Source organism: Strix uralensis, chromosome Z, assembly GCF_047716275.1.
Source record: "Strix uralensis isolate ZFMK-TIS-50842 chromosome Z, bStrUra1, whole genome shotgun sequence".
NCBI classification, from domain to species: Eukaryota; Metazoa; Chordata; class Aves; order Strigiformes; family Strigidae; genus Strix; species Strix uralensis.
The window spans coordinates 92,345,372-92,361,562 of NC_134012.1; the positions used below are offsets into that span (position 1 = coordinate 92,345,372).

Below are 16,191 nucleotides of genomic sequence, written 5' to 3' on the forward strand. Positions count from 1 at the left end.
GTCTCAGACACTTACTGTAAGATTAAACAATACAGCATCAAATATTTCATCCTTCTCCATACCACTCAAGCTGAAAGCTTGCTTTAGTAATGAGTCTATATTCTTCATGCTTTTAGCTTCTAATGTACTTCCTAAATATTTCCCCCTTCCCTTTTATGACACAGGATAATCACAGCTCATTTTGCACCTTCACTTCTCTGTATTAATTTGTCCTTGTGCTTTTCTCTAGTACTCACCTTTAGATATACCTCCTTGTTTCTGTGCTTCAGGAGTTTCTTTGTTACTCACTGCTGAGCTCTAGATGCAACCGTATGGGCCCCTCTCGGAGAGCTTGACATTCTGCCCAGCTCAGCAGCTCAGGGAGTTCACCCATCTGGCTCTGTAGCTGAACAGAGCCTCAGTCTCTTGCAGGAGCCCAGCTGTGCATCACAGGAGCACAAGTGCTTCCCAGTCCTTCTGGACTCTCCCAGCCACTCTCTTTTCTCCACACGTTGTGCACACAGGGCTAAGCAGGGAGATTTGGCCACTTCTCCTTACAGTCACACTGGCTGAAGACTTTTACTCAAGGCTTCCCACTGGCAGACATCTGCTCCTTGACCAAGCATGCAAATACAGCAAGGGGATTCCCTCAGCTCGCTCCAGCTGCGCCTGCCCTGGCAGCAAAGCACAGACACAAACCCACTGCCAAAACCACATTTGCCCAGAGTCTTTATGCACAAGTCGGGCCCAAAACAAAGGGCCAGCAGAGCTCTGGGGCTCTCTCAAGGTAGAAGAGCTGTGGTTTAGCAAGGGCACAAGCTCTCATGGATGCAGTTTGGCTGCATCCATCACACAATGGCCCAGGTCACCAGATGACAGATGAACACAGTGTGGATGCTTGCAGAAGCAGACAGACCAAACTCCAACCAGGAGTACCCATCCAAACCTGGTCGTGTTAGTCCAAGAGTGTGTACCTTTGGTCTGTGTAGAGGATTCTTTCTCCATTTTGCTGCTATTCTCTTTTTCAGTCTGCCTCCGCATAATGCTGAGGGATCTTGATGAAGTACTGATCTAGATAAATTGCTCCATAGGTCACATCTTCTGGACCCAAGCTGATCTCTCCTATGCTCTAGTGCAAATATTCTCCTGGACTCCCCTACAGCAGTCTCTGATTTGAGCTAAGAAGCAGTTCTCATTTCTTCCCTCTGTCACCTCCAAATGTGTTTCTTGTTGGTTCCTGCCAGCAACTTTCAGCAGAACTGCATCCGGAAACATCAAGTCATTACCAGCAGAGAAGAAATCTTTCACATTCTTCTCCTGTCAGTGACAAATTGTCATTTTTTTGTTTATTCCCTTCCCTCTGTCACTTGCCTCTGCTGTTTGCCCAAGGGATATGCTGTGGTGAAAGTCTCCTAAAACAGCCAGCTGATCCTGAGCCCGCTGACTTTCTGTTTTGCTGGAGCAAATAGTTTGTCCCTCCTTGCTGCTGGGACAAAGTAGTGCTTCTACAATAAAGTCCCCAAATGCCCTCCATCAAGGACATTGCCAGCTATTCTTTGTTTGCTGCCTACCATACACCCTAGCCTGGCACTATAAGTGGGCCTTGCCTCCTCGCTGAGGATCCTCAGCCTGCTACCAGAAGTGAAGCCAAGGCCAGGCACCTGGAGAAGTACATGCAAAAAGCAAGGCCGCTCTCCTGCAATCATTCACAAAAGACCCCAAAAAACTATTCACTTGGTCACCTAGAAAGCACAGACTACTTCACTCCCATGCAAAGTAACTCCAGCATTGGTCTTTATGCAACAAGAGACAGGCAGAGCAAGTTTTAGAGGTGAGGAGCAGGGCAGTGTCTGGAGTCCCCAGCACTAACTTGGACAGCAGCACAAGTTGTCCTATGTGGACATGGGAAGAAGGAAGACAGAAAGCTTCACTCTTCACCATGGTTATTTGGGATAAAGGCAAAGAGTGAGCTAAATCCAGATGACTCACTTTGACTTGAGGCAATAATGAAGATTGTAAAGAGCTGTGATAACTGAGTGCAGACAGCTAACTCCAAGATTTAGGTCAAAGCAGCCCAGTCAGCCTCTTTGTCTAAGTCTATATTGGGGGAGAAGGAGCTCCTGGGTCCTGAGTGCACTTTGGCCATATGACACCACTGTGGCAGGAGAAGATTTGGCTGTGCCCTGGCTGTGTGTGGGTCTGGGCTTCCTGCCAAAGGTAGACAGGCAGGCAGGGAGGAGCCATGGTAAGGCTCAGTTGGTCCCTCAGTGAGGGGGACCAAATCATGGGGTGACCACCATGTCTGTCTTGGAGTCAGAATGGCAGGATACAGCATAAAGGGCTCCTGTTCTGTGAAGCATGCTCAGCAAAAGAGACTGCTGGTTTGTGTCAGGGATTTTTACCATTCCTGTCTATTATGCTGGGAAGGCAGCAGCATTTCTGCTGTGAAACATCTATCAAGAATGAAAGACCTCAGAAAAAAAAGAGTTTTGGTCAACCATAGCAGACATTAGTCCTTGATTTTGTTTGCAGAAGCCCTGCTGTGAAAGCCTAATCCCTACCCCCATCCACATCCCTGAGCTCTAGAAACGGTGCTGGTAAAAGCACAGTGAATGGATTAACCAAGACACAACTAAAGAGGAGCAGCCACTCCCGAGATGAAGAATCAGGCTTGCCATATGGGGAGAGCTGGGCTGTCACTGTCAGACTCAAGAGTCTTTGCACATCCAGAAACTTCATGAAGAAAAGCAACTCACAAGAAGGGGGACACTAACACCTTTCTGTCATTGCTCGAGACACCTGCATGGGAAAGAAGTTAGAGACTCTCTTTTGGGGGGGAAGTGACTTTTCTGGCCAGAAGGCCAATGGAGCCAAAATCAGATATCCCAGAAAGGTTCATCTGAGCCTCTGCCTTTTAGACCCCATTTATTGTTTACAAGAGGAAGGCAGATCCCATGACAAACCACAGGCAAAGCAAAAGTATCAAGGCCTTCCTACTTTCAGTGCCATATAAAAAGATAAATTGTAAGTAGACATTTAACAAAATTAACTTTAAGGAGCACAGGCCAGAATGCTGAGATAAGACAGATATATCCAACTCTGCAAGGCCTGATGAAATTCAACCTAGTGTGCTTAAGGGAGCAGCTGAGGGATCTCTGAATCATTAGTAGTTATCTGTGAAAAGTAGAAGACAGGAGAGGTCCTGGAGGATAGGAACAGGGAAAAAATGCCCCCAGGAAGCCCAAAACAAAACCTGTCTTGAAGGACAGGTGAAAGGACTGTGGACCAATCAGTCTAACGCTGAATTCTGAGAGCTGGAAAAAAATATTAAGTCATCCATACATATGTACAGGATAAGAAGATAAGGAACAGTGAATATAGGCTTGTCAAGGAAAGATCTTATCAAACAAAATTTATTTCCTTCCCTGGCAGGGTAATGGGTCTAAAGGATTAAAGGGAAGGAGTAGATGTGATTTACCTTTAATTTTGTAAGGCTTTTGGCATACTCCCTGTGATGTTTTCAGAAGCAAGCTAAGAAAAGAAGGTCTAGATGGAATTACTATGAAGTGGATGAGTGATTGAAAATGAATTTTCAAGAGTTATATTCAGTGATTTCCTGACCACTTGGGAGAACATCTCTAGACAGTTCCCACAGAGGACTGTCCTGGGCCCAGTTCTATTCAATATTTTCATTAGTAAGTTGCATAGTGGATTGCGAAATACACAGAGTATTTGCAGATGACACAGTTTAGAGACAGAGGATTCTGTTAGGATCGGGACTCAAAGTTAACTTGACAAGCTGGAGACATAGTCCAAAAACAATAAAGTGAATTGTGATAAAGACAAGTGCAGAGGGACACAGGCAGGAAGAAGAAAGCATGTAAACATGCAGAAATTAGGGAATTTCTGGCTAAGTGACAGTAGTGCAGAAAAAGATCAGAGACTGGGGCAGGAATCAGCAAAGTGATACTGCTGGAGGGGTGGGGGAATTACAGAAATCCTTTTCACATGCATTAAGAGGTGTGTACTATGTAAGACATAGTAGGTAACAATGACTCCAGTCTGTCAGTACTGGTGAAAACAGATAGCCTGCTCAATCTCATTTTGGAGAAAGCACTTCAGGAATGATAACACATCTGTGATGGCATGATGGGAAGAAGAGGACACTCTCAAGGCCTCTGCCAGTTCTCGTTTTTGTGATTCACAAACAGTTCCCCAGTTCCAGAAAGTAAGGTTCAGTCTGATTTTAAATTCAGTTTCACCTCTCACAAATTTATTGCATGTCATGTTCAACCACACTGTGACTGCTTCATTCGCTGCAATAGATGAGACTGCTTTGTATAGCAGACAAGTCTTTTGAGTGTAAGTAAAAGCTGATAGGGAGATATAAATAAAAACTACTTTGATTTACATATATATAAAAACTTTAAAATAAAATCATTGCAAATTGTTCCTATCTTAAAATCTGGGTTTTCTTTTAAATGCAAATGTTTCATCTATGACAGTAATCTGCAGATAAGGGAGCTGCTAAGCAAATGAGGGTTCTCAGTGCTATTTTGTTCTTTGTAGAAAAATTTGTTGACGTTTTGCTGTAAAATCATGCAACAAGACAGAATGGATCAGTTCAATGTGCTTAGGAAGTTAACTTACCCCCATGTCAGAAGCCATTAAAGAAATAACGTCTGCAAGGACCAACTCTTCCTAAAGGTGAACCAGTAATATTTAGACACTTGGCTGTACCGTTTGCATTGGAGAGGAAATGGTTTAGACAGGGGATGAATGTCAAAATTTTCAAAAATCCCAATGCCTTCTGGTCAGTTTGGGCTTCCTTCATCTCTCTTACAACTTTAATGAGCAGCTCTGAACTAAGGTACTCCCTGCCAATCCATTTGAAGCAGAAGTAGAGATTTTCTTAGATGTCTCCCGACTTTAACTACTGTCTTTTTGTGTAACACAGCTTTCCTGATAATAAACATGCCAGTTAGGAGGGTCAGGGTGGCTGAAAGGCTTGATAACAGTATACAGGTACTGAAATGAAGGGAGCTGCTTCATCTACAAAGAAGTTAGGCAGCATCCAAAGCAGCCAGCTTGGCAGGACCATATCTCACCAAGCAAGGATGCAGAATGCAGAAGGAAGAAGTGTTCAGCCTACTGCTATGATAACCAAAAGCATCTCAAAACACCCTGGAACAGAAGACACTGCACAGTAATGCCTGGGTACTCCTGGAGCAGCCCTCGACCGCAGGCCATCAGTCACCTGCGTCATGGGCATGAGGCTGGTTGATGGCTTTATTCATGGATACCAACAAATACCAGGCTTATCTGGTGGAAGATGGTTGCTCCTGCTACAGACAATAGCAGGAACTTCCCATCTAAAAAATTCACAAATGCCTTCTCTCATTCTAGCAGCATGTGGCTACTTGCAAGCTTTACTACAAGCATTCGTGGGGTTTTCTCCTCCAAAGTCCTTGAAAACTTCCTGGTTGCCAAGGGAAAATAAATGTGTTCAGCAGCAACAAAGACACACTGTAAAATAAATTCCCATGTAATATTTAGCCCCATAAACACTCCTTTTCTGAAAATCACTTCTCTTCCACAGCTAGATCAGGTGCCCTCCACTTTGGTGGTACCTTCCTGGGACTCACAGCCCCAGGCACCATCTCTTGAGCACCAATGAACTCAAGGGTGCAAGATCAGCAGACAGGAGCAAAGAATCAGCCCCACTGCATCAGTGTGTTCACACATCACCTACAAATTTGGGGTGCACAAAAAGGGTAGCAAAACATCTCCTACCAAAGAGCACATTCGGCAATACTGGGAGGAGTCAGCACTGAGCTGAGCAGAGAGCATTGCCACGGGAGCATCACCGATGCAGGGCAAAGGCCCAGCCTGGGGCTTGTGCATCACTCATGCTTCAGAGACTCAGATTTATCTGGAGGAAGCAGAGCTCAGTTATAAATAGCACTGGATAAGGCTGGTCCTACTTTCAGTTTGTTTTCTTCCTGCTGGGATTCGGATGCTCTGCTTTGTACAGTGTTTCACCAGGAATCAGCTTGCTTATTCCCCTCACAGCACCTCCCACTGTATTTATTAGGCTGGTATGTTAACAGCTGAGGAGTGAGGAACCAGACATTAGACTCTTACCTGTTTGTCCCGCCAGTGGCAGTGTTCCCATGTCAGACACAGCGTGCAGCTGAGTGATGGGTGCCAGAGGCCAGTAAAGCTCAGGGGTATTTAACCAATTGCAATTCACAGGTCTTGGTTTCAATTCTGACTGTGCTCATTGAGCAAGTTTTCCAATTTACAGACAAAATATGAAGTTCTGCACTCTGTGTGCAGGGAAAGCAGACACACAGGGCAGGCAGGCTCGCATCCAAATCCCCAAGCTGTCTGATGCTGCTAAATCAGAGACAGCATATGTAATGTGCCTGACAGAAGGTTCCCATCATCACAAGATCGAGCAGGCTTGCAGCAAGGATGGGGAGAGACGGCCCCAGGGCCTGCCGGGTGCTGAGGGTCCCAGATACCACACTGAGCAGTGGCAGCTCACCATGGCACCAGGGGTGGGAGAAGGGTGGAGCCGTGGCCAGCCCTGGCTCCCCACATCTCGCTATATATCTGTGTGACCTTGCTTGCACCGTCCCTGCCCAGCTTGCCTCTAGCTCTGCCCTTATCGCTCTCTGATCTCTATTTCATCCTCTTCAGGGGAGCACTGTTGTTTCACAGGCTGCATCAGTGCCATTAAGAGCCATCCGGTCCATATGCTTTCAACACCTATTTTGAAGATCCAGCAATCAGCAGTCACATTTCATAGACCAACAAAGAAATAAATTTTTTCCACTAAGATTCAACATAGTTTCCTGATTGCTATTAAATATTTAGTTAACTTTTGTGACTGCTGTAAAGTCACAAAGATCCAAGCAACCAAACAAATGCATTACAGATTCTCTGCCCTTTTAAACCTCGGGCAAACATTTTCCAACATCCCAAGCCCTTCAGGGACTCTTAAAATTTATAAGTGAAGTTTCCTCCACAAAGTATCACCAGTACAACTAAAAGGCAAAGAAAATTACTTATACTTTGCTTGCAGACACCAGAAAAGAAATAACCTGAAACCCCACAATAAGATAGTTTGGATCTTAAGTAAAAGGAAGAGGAAGGACAAGAACAATACAGCACCAGAAGAGAACCTATTTAGCAAGCAGCAGTGAGAGCAGAAGGCAGAAAGTAAGTTCAGCATCTGTATGAAGTATAGAGGGAAAAGCAGCATCAAAGCAGAAAAAGCTCCTTTTCAGACAAACGTTACATGATCTGCAAGGGATGCTTTGCAAGAGAATCCCTAACCCACAAGAATCCATGCCCAAAGCACAATTTAAAAATAACCAGCCACAGAAACTGAATCTCCAGAAGGTACAGTCTGATACCATCTCAAAACATACAACATTGAAGTTAAAAGATCAGGGATTTTGTTCATTATTGTCAAAGATACTTAGGAAGAAGCATCTGGACACTTACCTTGTCTAACATTAATCTGGCTCAAAAATTGTCCAAAATGTTTTGAACAAGGTACAAACATGCTACAAAAGATTTTGTCCAGGATTTCTGCCACAGCAGTGTCTTGCACTTTCTGCCACCTCCACCATGTCTAGATGAGCCCAAATCTTCTGGATGAATTTCTGTGGCTCAGCAGAGGCTTTCCAAAAAATGGTGAAATTTGACTCTGTGGGAGACAGGATCTCCTTCAGCAGGGCTGTGACTCTGCAGTGAGCTCTCCCAGAAACCAAGGACAACCAGAAAGCTGCCGATCTTGACCCCACTTTCTACAGCGAGCATATGGCAACCATTCTCAAGCACAGCCCTTCCTGCCCACACTTCCCTCCAGGAGAGGACAAGGGAGCAATCACACGATAGATGTTTGTAGGCCACTAAATGTCTATCCTGGTTTTGGCTGGGATAGAGTTAATTTTTCTTCTTAGCAGCTAGAATAGTGCTGTGCTTTGGATTCAATACGGGATTTGGTATGAGAAGAATGTTGATAATACACTGATGTTTTCAGTTGTTGCTAAGAGATCAAGGTCCCTCCAACTCCCCCTGTCCTGCCCGTGTGCAGGTGCACAAGAAGCTGGGAGGGAGCACGGCCAGAGCATCGCACCCAAACTGGCCAGTGAAATATTCGCTACCATGTAGCTTCATGCTCAGTATACAGATGAGGGTTGGCCAGGAAGGAGGGGGTTCTCTCTCGCCTCTGGGATTGTGGTTTTGGGATCTTTTTTTTTTTCAGGATCACTAGCCAGGAACAGGCTGGGTATCAGTTGGTGGGTGGTGAGCAATCATGTTGTGCATTACCCATTTGTATTGTCTATTATTGTTATTGTTTTATTACAGTTGTTAAAGTTTTTACCTCAATCTATGAGCTTCCCTACCTTTTTCCACCCAATTCTCTCCCCCATCCCCAGGCAGGGGAGGGTGAGTGAGCAGCTGCATGGTGTTTGGCTGCCGGCCGGGTTTAAATCATGACATGGCACTGCAGCAAGGAGTGCAGTGTCAGGTCCTCAACAGACTGGTGTAACTGCTGCTGCAACAGCCTGATACTGGACACAGAGTTCAGTGTAGGAAGCAGGACTGCAGCTAAGGATTGCTTCAGCAAGGAAGCCCCTGACAGACTGAGGTCTCTGGACCCCAGATGCACCCTGGCTGGGCCATGGATGTCCTTCCCACTCCTCTGTAGTTCTGTGCCTGTGCTGAATGACTGAGGTAACCTCTCTGGTGAGGACACAGTGGCATCCTTTATTCCTGAGATATCAGGAGTTAATTAGACTTTTTGCCCTGTTTGTACTGGGCCGAGTATGCAAAGCAGGGTTGGTAGCAAGAAAAAAGTAGTAGAAAGCTGGGGCTGGCTAGAGGAAGGTCTTCTGTGCAGACATTGCACTGACCTAGTATGAGAGACGCAGTTTGCTTGCATTACTCTAGAGATTTCGTGCTAAATAAACCATCAGGTCTCTGCTCTATTATCCCTTCAGGCTACATTCTCCCACTTGCCAGCTTGCATCTTGATGCTCCTCATCCTTTTCTCAGGACCAGCCTCTTTGGTGTCAGGCTTCTGCTCCTCTTCTTTCTTCTCCAGATTTCTGTTTCTCCTCTGCAGTTATCCCTTAGCAGTACCCTTACAAAGTTGAATGAGGTTTTTTCACTGAACTACCCCCAGCAAACACCTATTTTATGCTCCTTAGCAGTGAAGGCAACAGGGAGAGCATTGAGCCTGTTCTGAGACAGCTGATCTTTATTCTGACCTTGATAGCAACCTTCAGTCTTTTCTTTTTCTTTTATTTCCTTTGCATCAAGTTCTTTGTTTGCCTGAAGCCAAAGGAACAAAATATTACGTGAAGCAGTAACATCTCAGAGGCAACGCAAGCTGCAAAATCTGTTCGTCTGACTGCAGATGACAGATTTAGGAGACTGCCCGTCATCAGAAACGAAACAATGTTCTGCTATGACAGTGGATTATGAATAAAATGCTTTTTTTTCTCCTAAGTATAGCAAATACAATCAGCTTCCTGGAAAGGCCTTTTTTTTTTGTGGACCTGTGCCCAGCAGCACGGAGTGGGATGGAGAACAGCAGGTCATGCTGACTTTAAAGTGATTCTGTAACTGAACTCATTTACTTCCATCAGCAAAACAAGACCTCAGTGCATCTGAGGTAGCTTCATGAACTGCCAAGATTCAATATAGACTTATTTAAGAACTTAGATTAGAACACAGAAAGCAGAGATGGAGAAGAGATCACACAATTATGGGGCAAACTCCAGTGAGCATTCTCAGGTGTGTTTTATCCGGTTACATTTGAGATGGAACTGCCACAAGTTCTACTGGGAAACTATTCTGCAAGCTGATACTCCCCTTAGTTTCATTTGGCAGACTGTTACCATCCTGCCTTGTCCTTTTTGTCCCAAGCACAAGCATCACATTTAACCTGAATGGCATTTGGTGAAGAATTAGCAAGCAATGGCCAGCCCTTTCTCCTCCCATGCATGAATATAAGGCAGAAAAGAATTCTTTCAGGATGCCATCTGAAGCTCCATGGTATCAGTTTCTCAGGGAGGCCAGATCAGCTTCAGTAAATTAACAATGAACCAAGTTGCTTTTCTAACCAGTGATCTCTCCATAGTAATTCCAAATCACACTGAGCCCATGGGCAAACCTGCCACAGCTGAGATTTGCTCTAAGCATAGCCGAAAGAAATGTTCCCTTTGCAGATCTTAGGGTCAACACTCTGCGGTGGGAATTTAGTCAGTAATTCTGATAGTGAGCAAGTTAAAAAAATATATTTCCAAATCTCTGCAGCAGTATTGGCTCTGTACCAGTCCCAGCAGCAAGCAGAAATAACATCCTTTTGGTTTGATGTGAAAGCGAACTAGAAGCACACAGTGGAAACAAATCTGTTGAATAAGATGTGTTTTAGAAGGGAGATTGAACAGCAGAAACAAACGGTGACACAGCAGATAGTTTCAGTTAGCAATCCCTGTTTCTGAACTGCTTCAGCTTCCAAACACTTCAAACCTAAGATATTTAGTATATCCCAGTGATGAAAGGTAAGGAAAAAAGCACTCAGCTGTAAACAAACCCTAATCTTCTTTATTAAAAAGAAGGAAGAAAGTAAGAACAAAGCTCAAAGGCTGGCAAAGGGAGAGGCTCTGTGCTGAGAACTCCTCCCCAGAGGAGACTGCTCTTGTGGGCTGTGGTGCCAAAGTCTAGTCCAGTTGTCCCACTTTGGCCACCCCCATTAACATCCAGAGCCAAGCCATGGGATTGAGACATTGACTTAGTTACCCTGTCCAGGGACTTGCTGTCTAGGAGTACTCAGTGCTGGAGATGATGGGAGTGTGACAATTTTGTTGACTATTTGGAGCATTATTTTTATTAAAGTGGCGTTAGCTTAACCCCACATAGGCTTTTGCCCAGCAGAACATGCCAGGTTTGACACAGTTTCCCAGGAGCTGACTCCTTTTAAGCTGATGCTCACAGCCAAAGGCAGAGATCTGAATTCACTGACCTGGGAGACCATTTCTAGTTCTATGTTCCTATTAGACCTAAGGTTTCGGTGGTGTATTAGCCTCATTGCACTGCACACATATACATTCACATGTCTATGTATGTGTCTATTCCTTTCTCGCTTTGGATGTTAATCAATTGTTAATAAGGAATCAGACATGTATAATATAAAACAAGGCAGAATTTTCCATTAGTTACAGTGTAGTAGCACTTAATGCATGGAAGACAATTGACAAATCTATAAGAAGCCATTGCTAAGCCCTTTAAAAATATGAGGAACAGTATCAGGCAGACCAACTCGTTCTTAGGTAACAGAATTAGAAAATTTATATTATTCTATTTTACTCTTAATAATGGGCTATGTTACATCAGCTTTGTTTTATGCAAACTTACTGAAATATTACTAAGTCAGTGTAGATGAAATGCCACAAGCAAAGAGCTGTCAGCCTGCTTTACTCACTTCCCATTTTGCTTCCATTGTGAAAGAGCTGTATTGTTTCAAAAGGAAGGAGCCAGGCAGTCCAGAGAACAAAGGCTCCTAATTGTTCAGGAGAACTTTGTTACTTTTCTAATTGATCTTCAAAGTCATGGGCTTGCAGTCTCTACAGAAGTGAGGACTGCACCGGGTGGTCTAGACAAAGACCAGGCTTCAGACTAGTTGGGGTGTTGGCAGGGGAGAATAGAGTGTCTTTGAATTAAATACAAGAAAAAAGGCATCACTTTCTAGAATCATTTAATGCTGAATGAGGAATAACAATCCAATGTCTCAACCTAACAGTCCTTCATGTCCCTTTTCGTTCCACCAAACGCAGAGAAAACCTTTTCTAAACCTTTTAGCTGATATTGACAAATGCCTACAGTTTAGATCTTTCCAAGCTCTTCTGATTGCTGTACAATCACCTTATTACTACCCTTGCTCACTAGTTTCATAGCAAATCAAAAACTGTAAAGTTCACTAAAAATATTGGTATTTAATTGCAGAAGAAAACTAAGAATAATGATTCTCAGAACTCAACCTTTGGAAATAAAATGAACAAGCAGGAACTAGAGTCCACTCATACCTACATCTATCCATATCTGTGAGGTAGTTTCTCCCCTTTTTGGTGCTAGCTCTCTAGAGTACATAATGATTTTTTTCACCTCTGAGCCACATTGAGGCTAAGTGGTACACATAAACTTACCTCTAAAAATCTCTTACAGACTGCTTCTACTGCTAAACATTGCTGCTTCTGGTCCGTAGGGACGAGGTCACTAATAACACCCCTTAAGCACACTCTGTCCTTCCCAATATCATCTGGGGCACAAATGATCTGGGATTCTGGTGTCTCTAGTGTGCAGTAACAACTGTTGACCTCCCGTAGCATGCTTCAGCAAGGCTATGAAAAGCTGCACATAGGACTTACTATTTTGTCAGGTTTTTTTACTGGAAGCCTAAATGGCAGTGGGAAAAGCTTGGAGTTCTCTGCGTGTGTGTGTGCCTGACACATTGTGTTATGATAACAACCCATGGCTGGTGTACCATGTTAACCTGCAAGAAGAATTAAAAATGTTTTCTAGAGGAAAAGCTTTGGACAGACAAGCAGGAAATATAAAATTCAGGTCTCCTCTAAAATGTTACATTTGCATAACCTCTCTGTTTGTAGCAAGCACCAGTCTTGCTCTTGGCATATTCCACATTCATCTGCAGTCTCATCAGGATCCCTTGATTTCTTGGACTTTTATTGGAAGATGCAATAACAAGGAGCCATGGCTGGGGCACAATCCATGCATGGCGTGTGCCAAAGTACAAGGAACATTGACAGTGTGCCTAGACGTATGACTGTATTAGGCAGCCTAAACCAGGTGACAGCAATAGTTAACAGCAGCAACACCCGAGGTCCAGGCTAGCAAAGCAAATACACACCCCTGAACCTCAACAGACTCATACAGACCATGTTGAAATATGTGCTGCCACACTGTTACTGCGATACATGAGATCAAAAGCGCATATACCTTCCAGCGCTCCAATCTTAACTCATATTACATTGTAGACATAACTATAAAGTTAGCTGGATGTAGCAACATATTCACCCCAGTCCTTCACAATATCATCCATCTGGTGACTCTCTGTGACAGATGCCAGAGTGGCATTACTTTAAGAACATTACCTGTTCAACACAATTCTCAATTCACTAGAATACCTCAAGACCAACTACAAGGTAGTGTGTCTTGAATCCCAGTGGCAGTCAATCCCAGGCAGCTGCCCCTGGGTTTATTGTGCCCAACAGAGCCCTCTTTTAGGGCTGATATATGAGTTTCACTCACTGCTCATCACTTGGTGCCCTGTGATTTTGTATTTGGAACATAAATAGCATTGTATACTGGCATACAGAGAGGAGATCAGTTCCTCCCCAAACAGAAGCCATTTATAAAAATGAAAACTAAGGATAAATAATTGTTCATAGCAAACTTTTGCTTACATGTTTAGTTTCTGTTGAGGACCAAGGATTCATACAATTGCTTTGCCTTTCTGTATATTTCAAAATTAGCTTGAAATACGACTTAATAATCAATCTCTAACACATGTATTAAGCCAACACCTTTTCCTATACAGCACTTTTCCTGCTGTGCTCAAACTCAGCCCAATTAAAAGCCCAGTCAGAGGAAAGGAAAAGGACCCTTACCTGCCACACTGGCTCTGTGTGCTTTCCTGACTTAGCGCTGCTCTTGTAGCTGGGCTGGGACGTTGCCTTCTTCAGGTTGTAGATGGCCACATTGCCATCATAGAAGCCCACTGCCACGAGGTAGGGGTGGTCGTTATGGAAGTCCAGGCACATGATGCCACTCTCACTGCTGAAGACATACTCTGGGAAGGAGGGGTTCTTCATGGTGTAAAGCAGGAGCATGCCCTGGCCCTGCTTCAAGAAGTCATCTAAACACAGAGGAGCTTTGCTGTTAAATCAGTTTCCAAGATCCTCTACTATTAAGACTTACAATCAGATGGCACTAACCTATGCCTAAAACCTACCTGAATACTAAGTCATGTGGGAAGGACACCAGACACAGGACCAAATGGTCATGTTGGCCTGCCTACAACTGAACAATCTTCCCTCAATTGATATGTCATCCCCAGGACATGGGAACAATATGCTTATGCAGAAAAACTACTGGTTTGACATTTTTTTTCTAGGAGAGAGACTTGAGAAGCCATGGAGGAAAAGTGCAGAGCCAAAAAGAATCTAGTGAACACTTCTTTCTTTGGGCTAGGATTTCACTAACATTGCAGACATGCAGGCTGAACCAAGAATAGTGGCATTCCAATTTCTGTGTTGGCAGTATTTGATATTACAGTCTCCACTGCTTCTTCAAAAAAAAGCATTTCATTGAAGTATCTGTAAAGCATCGTATCCACTGCCATTACACATAACTGTACAATGCACGAGTCACTACAGCTTTATTTTCTGCTTATGTCCAACATTTCCTCCTTGCTTGGCACAGAAGCTCTTTTTTTGCCAAGATTTCCCATTTTCTTTTCTATTTTGTTTCACCTTTCCTTTGCGCTGCCTGAAATTAGCTCTCACAATTCTCAGTAGGACTATCTTTCTTTTGTGGTTTTTTTGTCATATTCTGACTGTCTCTTCAGTTCTTAGGTTTTTTGCTCATCTGAAAAACAATTTCCAAATTCTTTTAAAGGGGAAGAAAAGCTGTTGATGTAGATAAGCTCTCCAGAAGCAAAGAAGGAGCTTTCCTAATCTACAAAAACAATGCTCTCTCTGAGAGTATACTAGCCATCTCTCCAAGTGCTTTTTCTTACTGTCGAATGCCCTCAGGCACACAATATATGGGAAACAAGTTTACTGTTTTCTGTGCTTCAAGTACCCACTGTACGTTCTATTTCCAGAACAGTCATCTTTTGAAAGTGCTTCCTACCTTTCTTAACATTTTGACCAGCCTGCAGCATAAAGACCTGGTAAATGTGTACCCCAGTGATAACATTAACTTCAGAGAACTCTCCTTGGCAGCAAGCTGATCCCAAATCAGCATGCAGGTACAGACATTGCTTACCTCAAATTTATCAGGGCCACATAGAAAACATTAAAAGAACCAGTAAAAAGAAACTCACACATCAACAAAACTATTACTGCTGCTTTGTATTTGGATTGTGGAAATATTCTATTTTCACAGGTCTCTCTGTACATTTGGGATAGGCAGAGGAAATGGTTTTCTTATTTTGCAGAAAGGTGAGATTCCAATATTGGTATTACTTTAAACATATCTGAACACAAATAATACTTTTAATGTATGTTTTTGGAAGAGGGGGAAGCTTATTCCTAGAATTCTAGCTGAAAAGGGAGTGAATTTGCTTTCTCCACCAGAGATATGCCCTCTCCTTTGAATTCACAGAATTGGTTTTGTTCTTAGCCAAGTAATGTCATTGAACAGTGTCGTGGTTTAAACCTGTCTGGCAGCCAAACACCACGCAGCCACTTGCTCACCTTGTCCTTCCTGGGGGATGGGGGAAAGAATTGGAGGGGTAAAGGTAGCGGGGGTCATAGGTTGAGATAAAAACAGTTTAATAATTGAAATAAAATAAAACAATAACTATAATATAAAGTAGAAACAGGTAATGCACAATGCAATTGCTCATCACCCACCAACTGATACCCAGACTCTTCCTGGCTAGCGATCCTGAAAAAAAACAAGATCCCAATACCACAATCCCAGAAGCGAGAGAGAATGCCCCCCGTCCTGACTGCCCCTTCTCTATATACTGAGCACGATGTTACATGATATGGAATATTTCATTGACCAGTCTGGGTCTGGTGCTCTGGCCGTGCTCCCTCCCAGCTTCTTGTGCACCTGCACACGGGCAGGACAGGGGGAGTTGGAGGGACCTTGATCTCTTATCAATAACTGTGAACATCAGCATATTATCAGCATTCTTCTCATACCAAATCCTGTACAGAATCCAAAACTATTCTAGCTACTAAGAAGAAAAATTAACTCTATCCCAGCCAAAACCAGGACAAACTGGTATTGAGGTCCAGCCATGATAAGGATTAATTCCTCCTCTCCTCAGGAGCAAAAACACTTGGGAAGGCTGTGGAAATGACCTACCAGGAGTGACTCACAGCAGAATGGACTATGAAATGAAATTGGTTAGACAGCCTTTGAGTTTAACCT

General features: G+C 43.6%; 1 protein-coding gene across 1 annotated transcript in view; it reads right to left on the bottom strand.

Annotated features, from left to right (window-relative positions):
- The window catches only part of DNAI1 (dynein axonemal intermediate chain 1), a 152,675-nt gene that overhangs the window by 69,429 nt on the left and 67,055 nt on the right, over nt 1-16,191 (bottom strand). Inside the window, exon 14 of the mRNA XM_074856967.1 lies at nt 13,692-13,939. Coding sequence (XP_074713068.1) covers nt 13,692-13,939 — 248 coding nt within the window. The remainder of the gene's footprint in view (nt 1-13,691; nt 13,940-16,191) is intronic.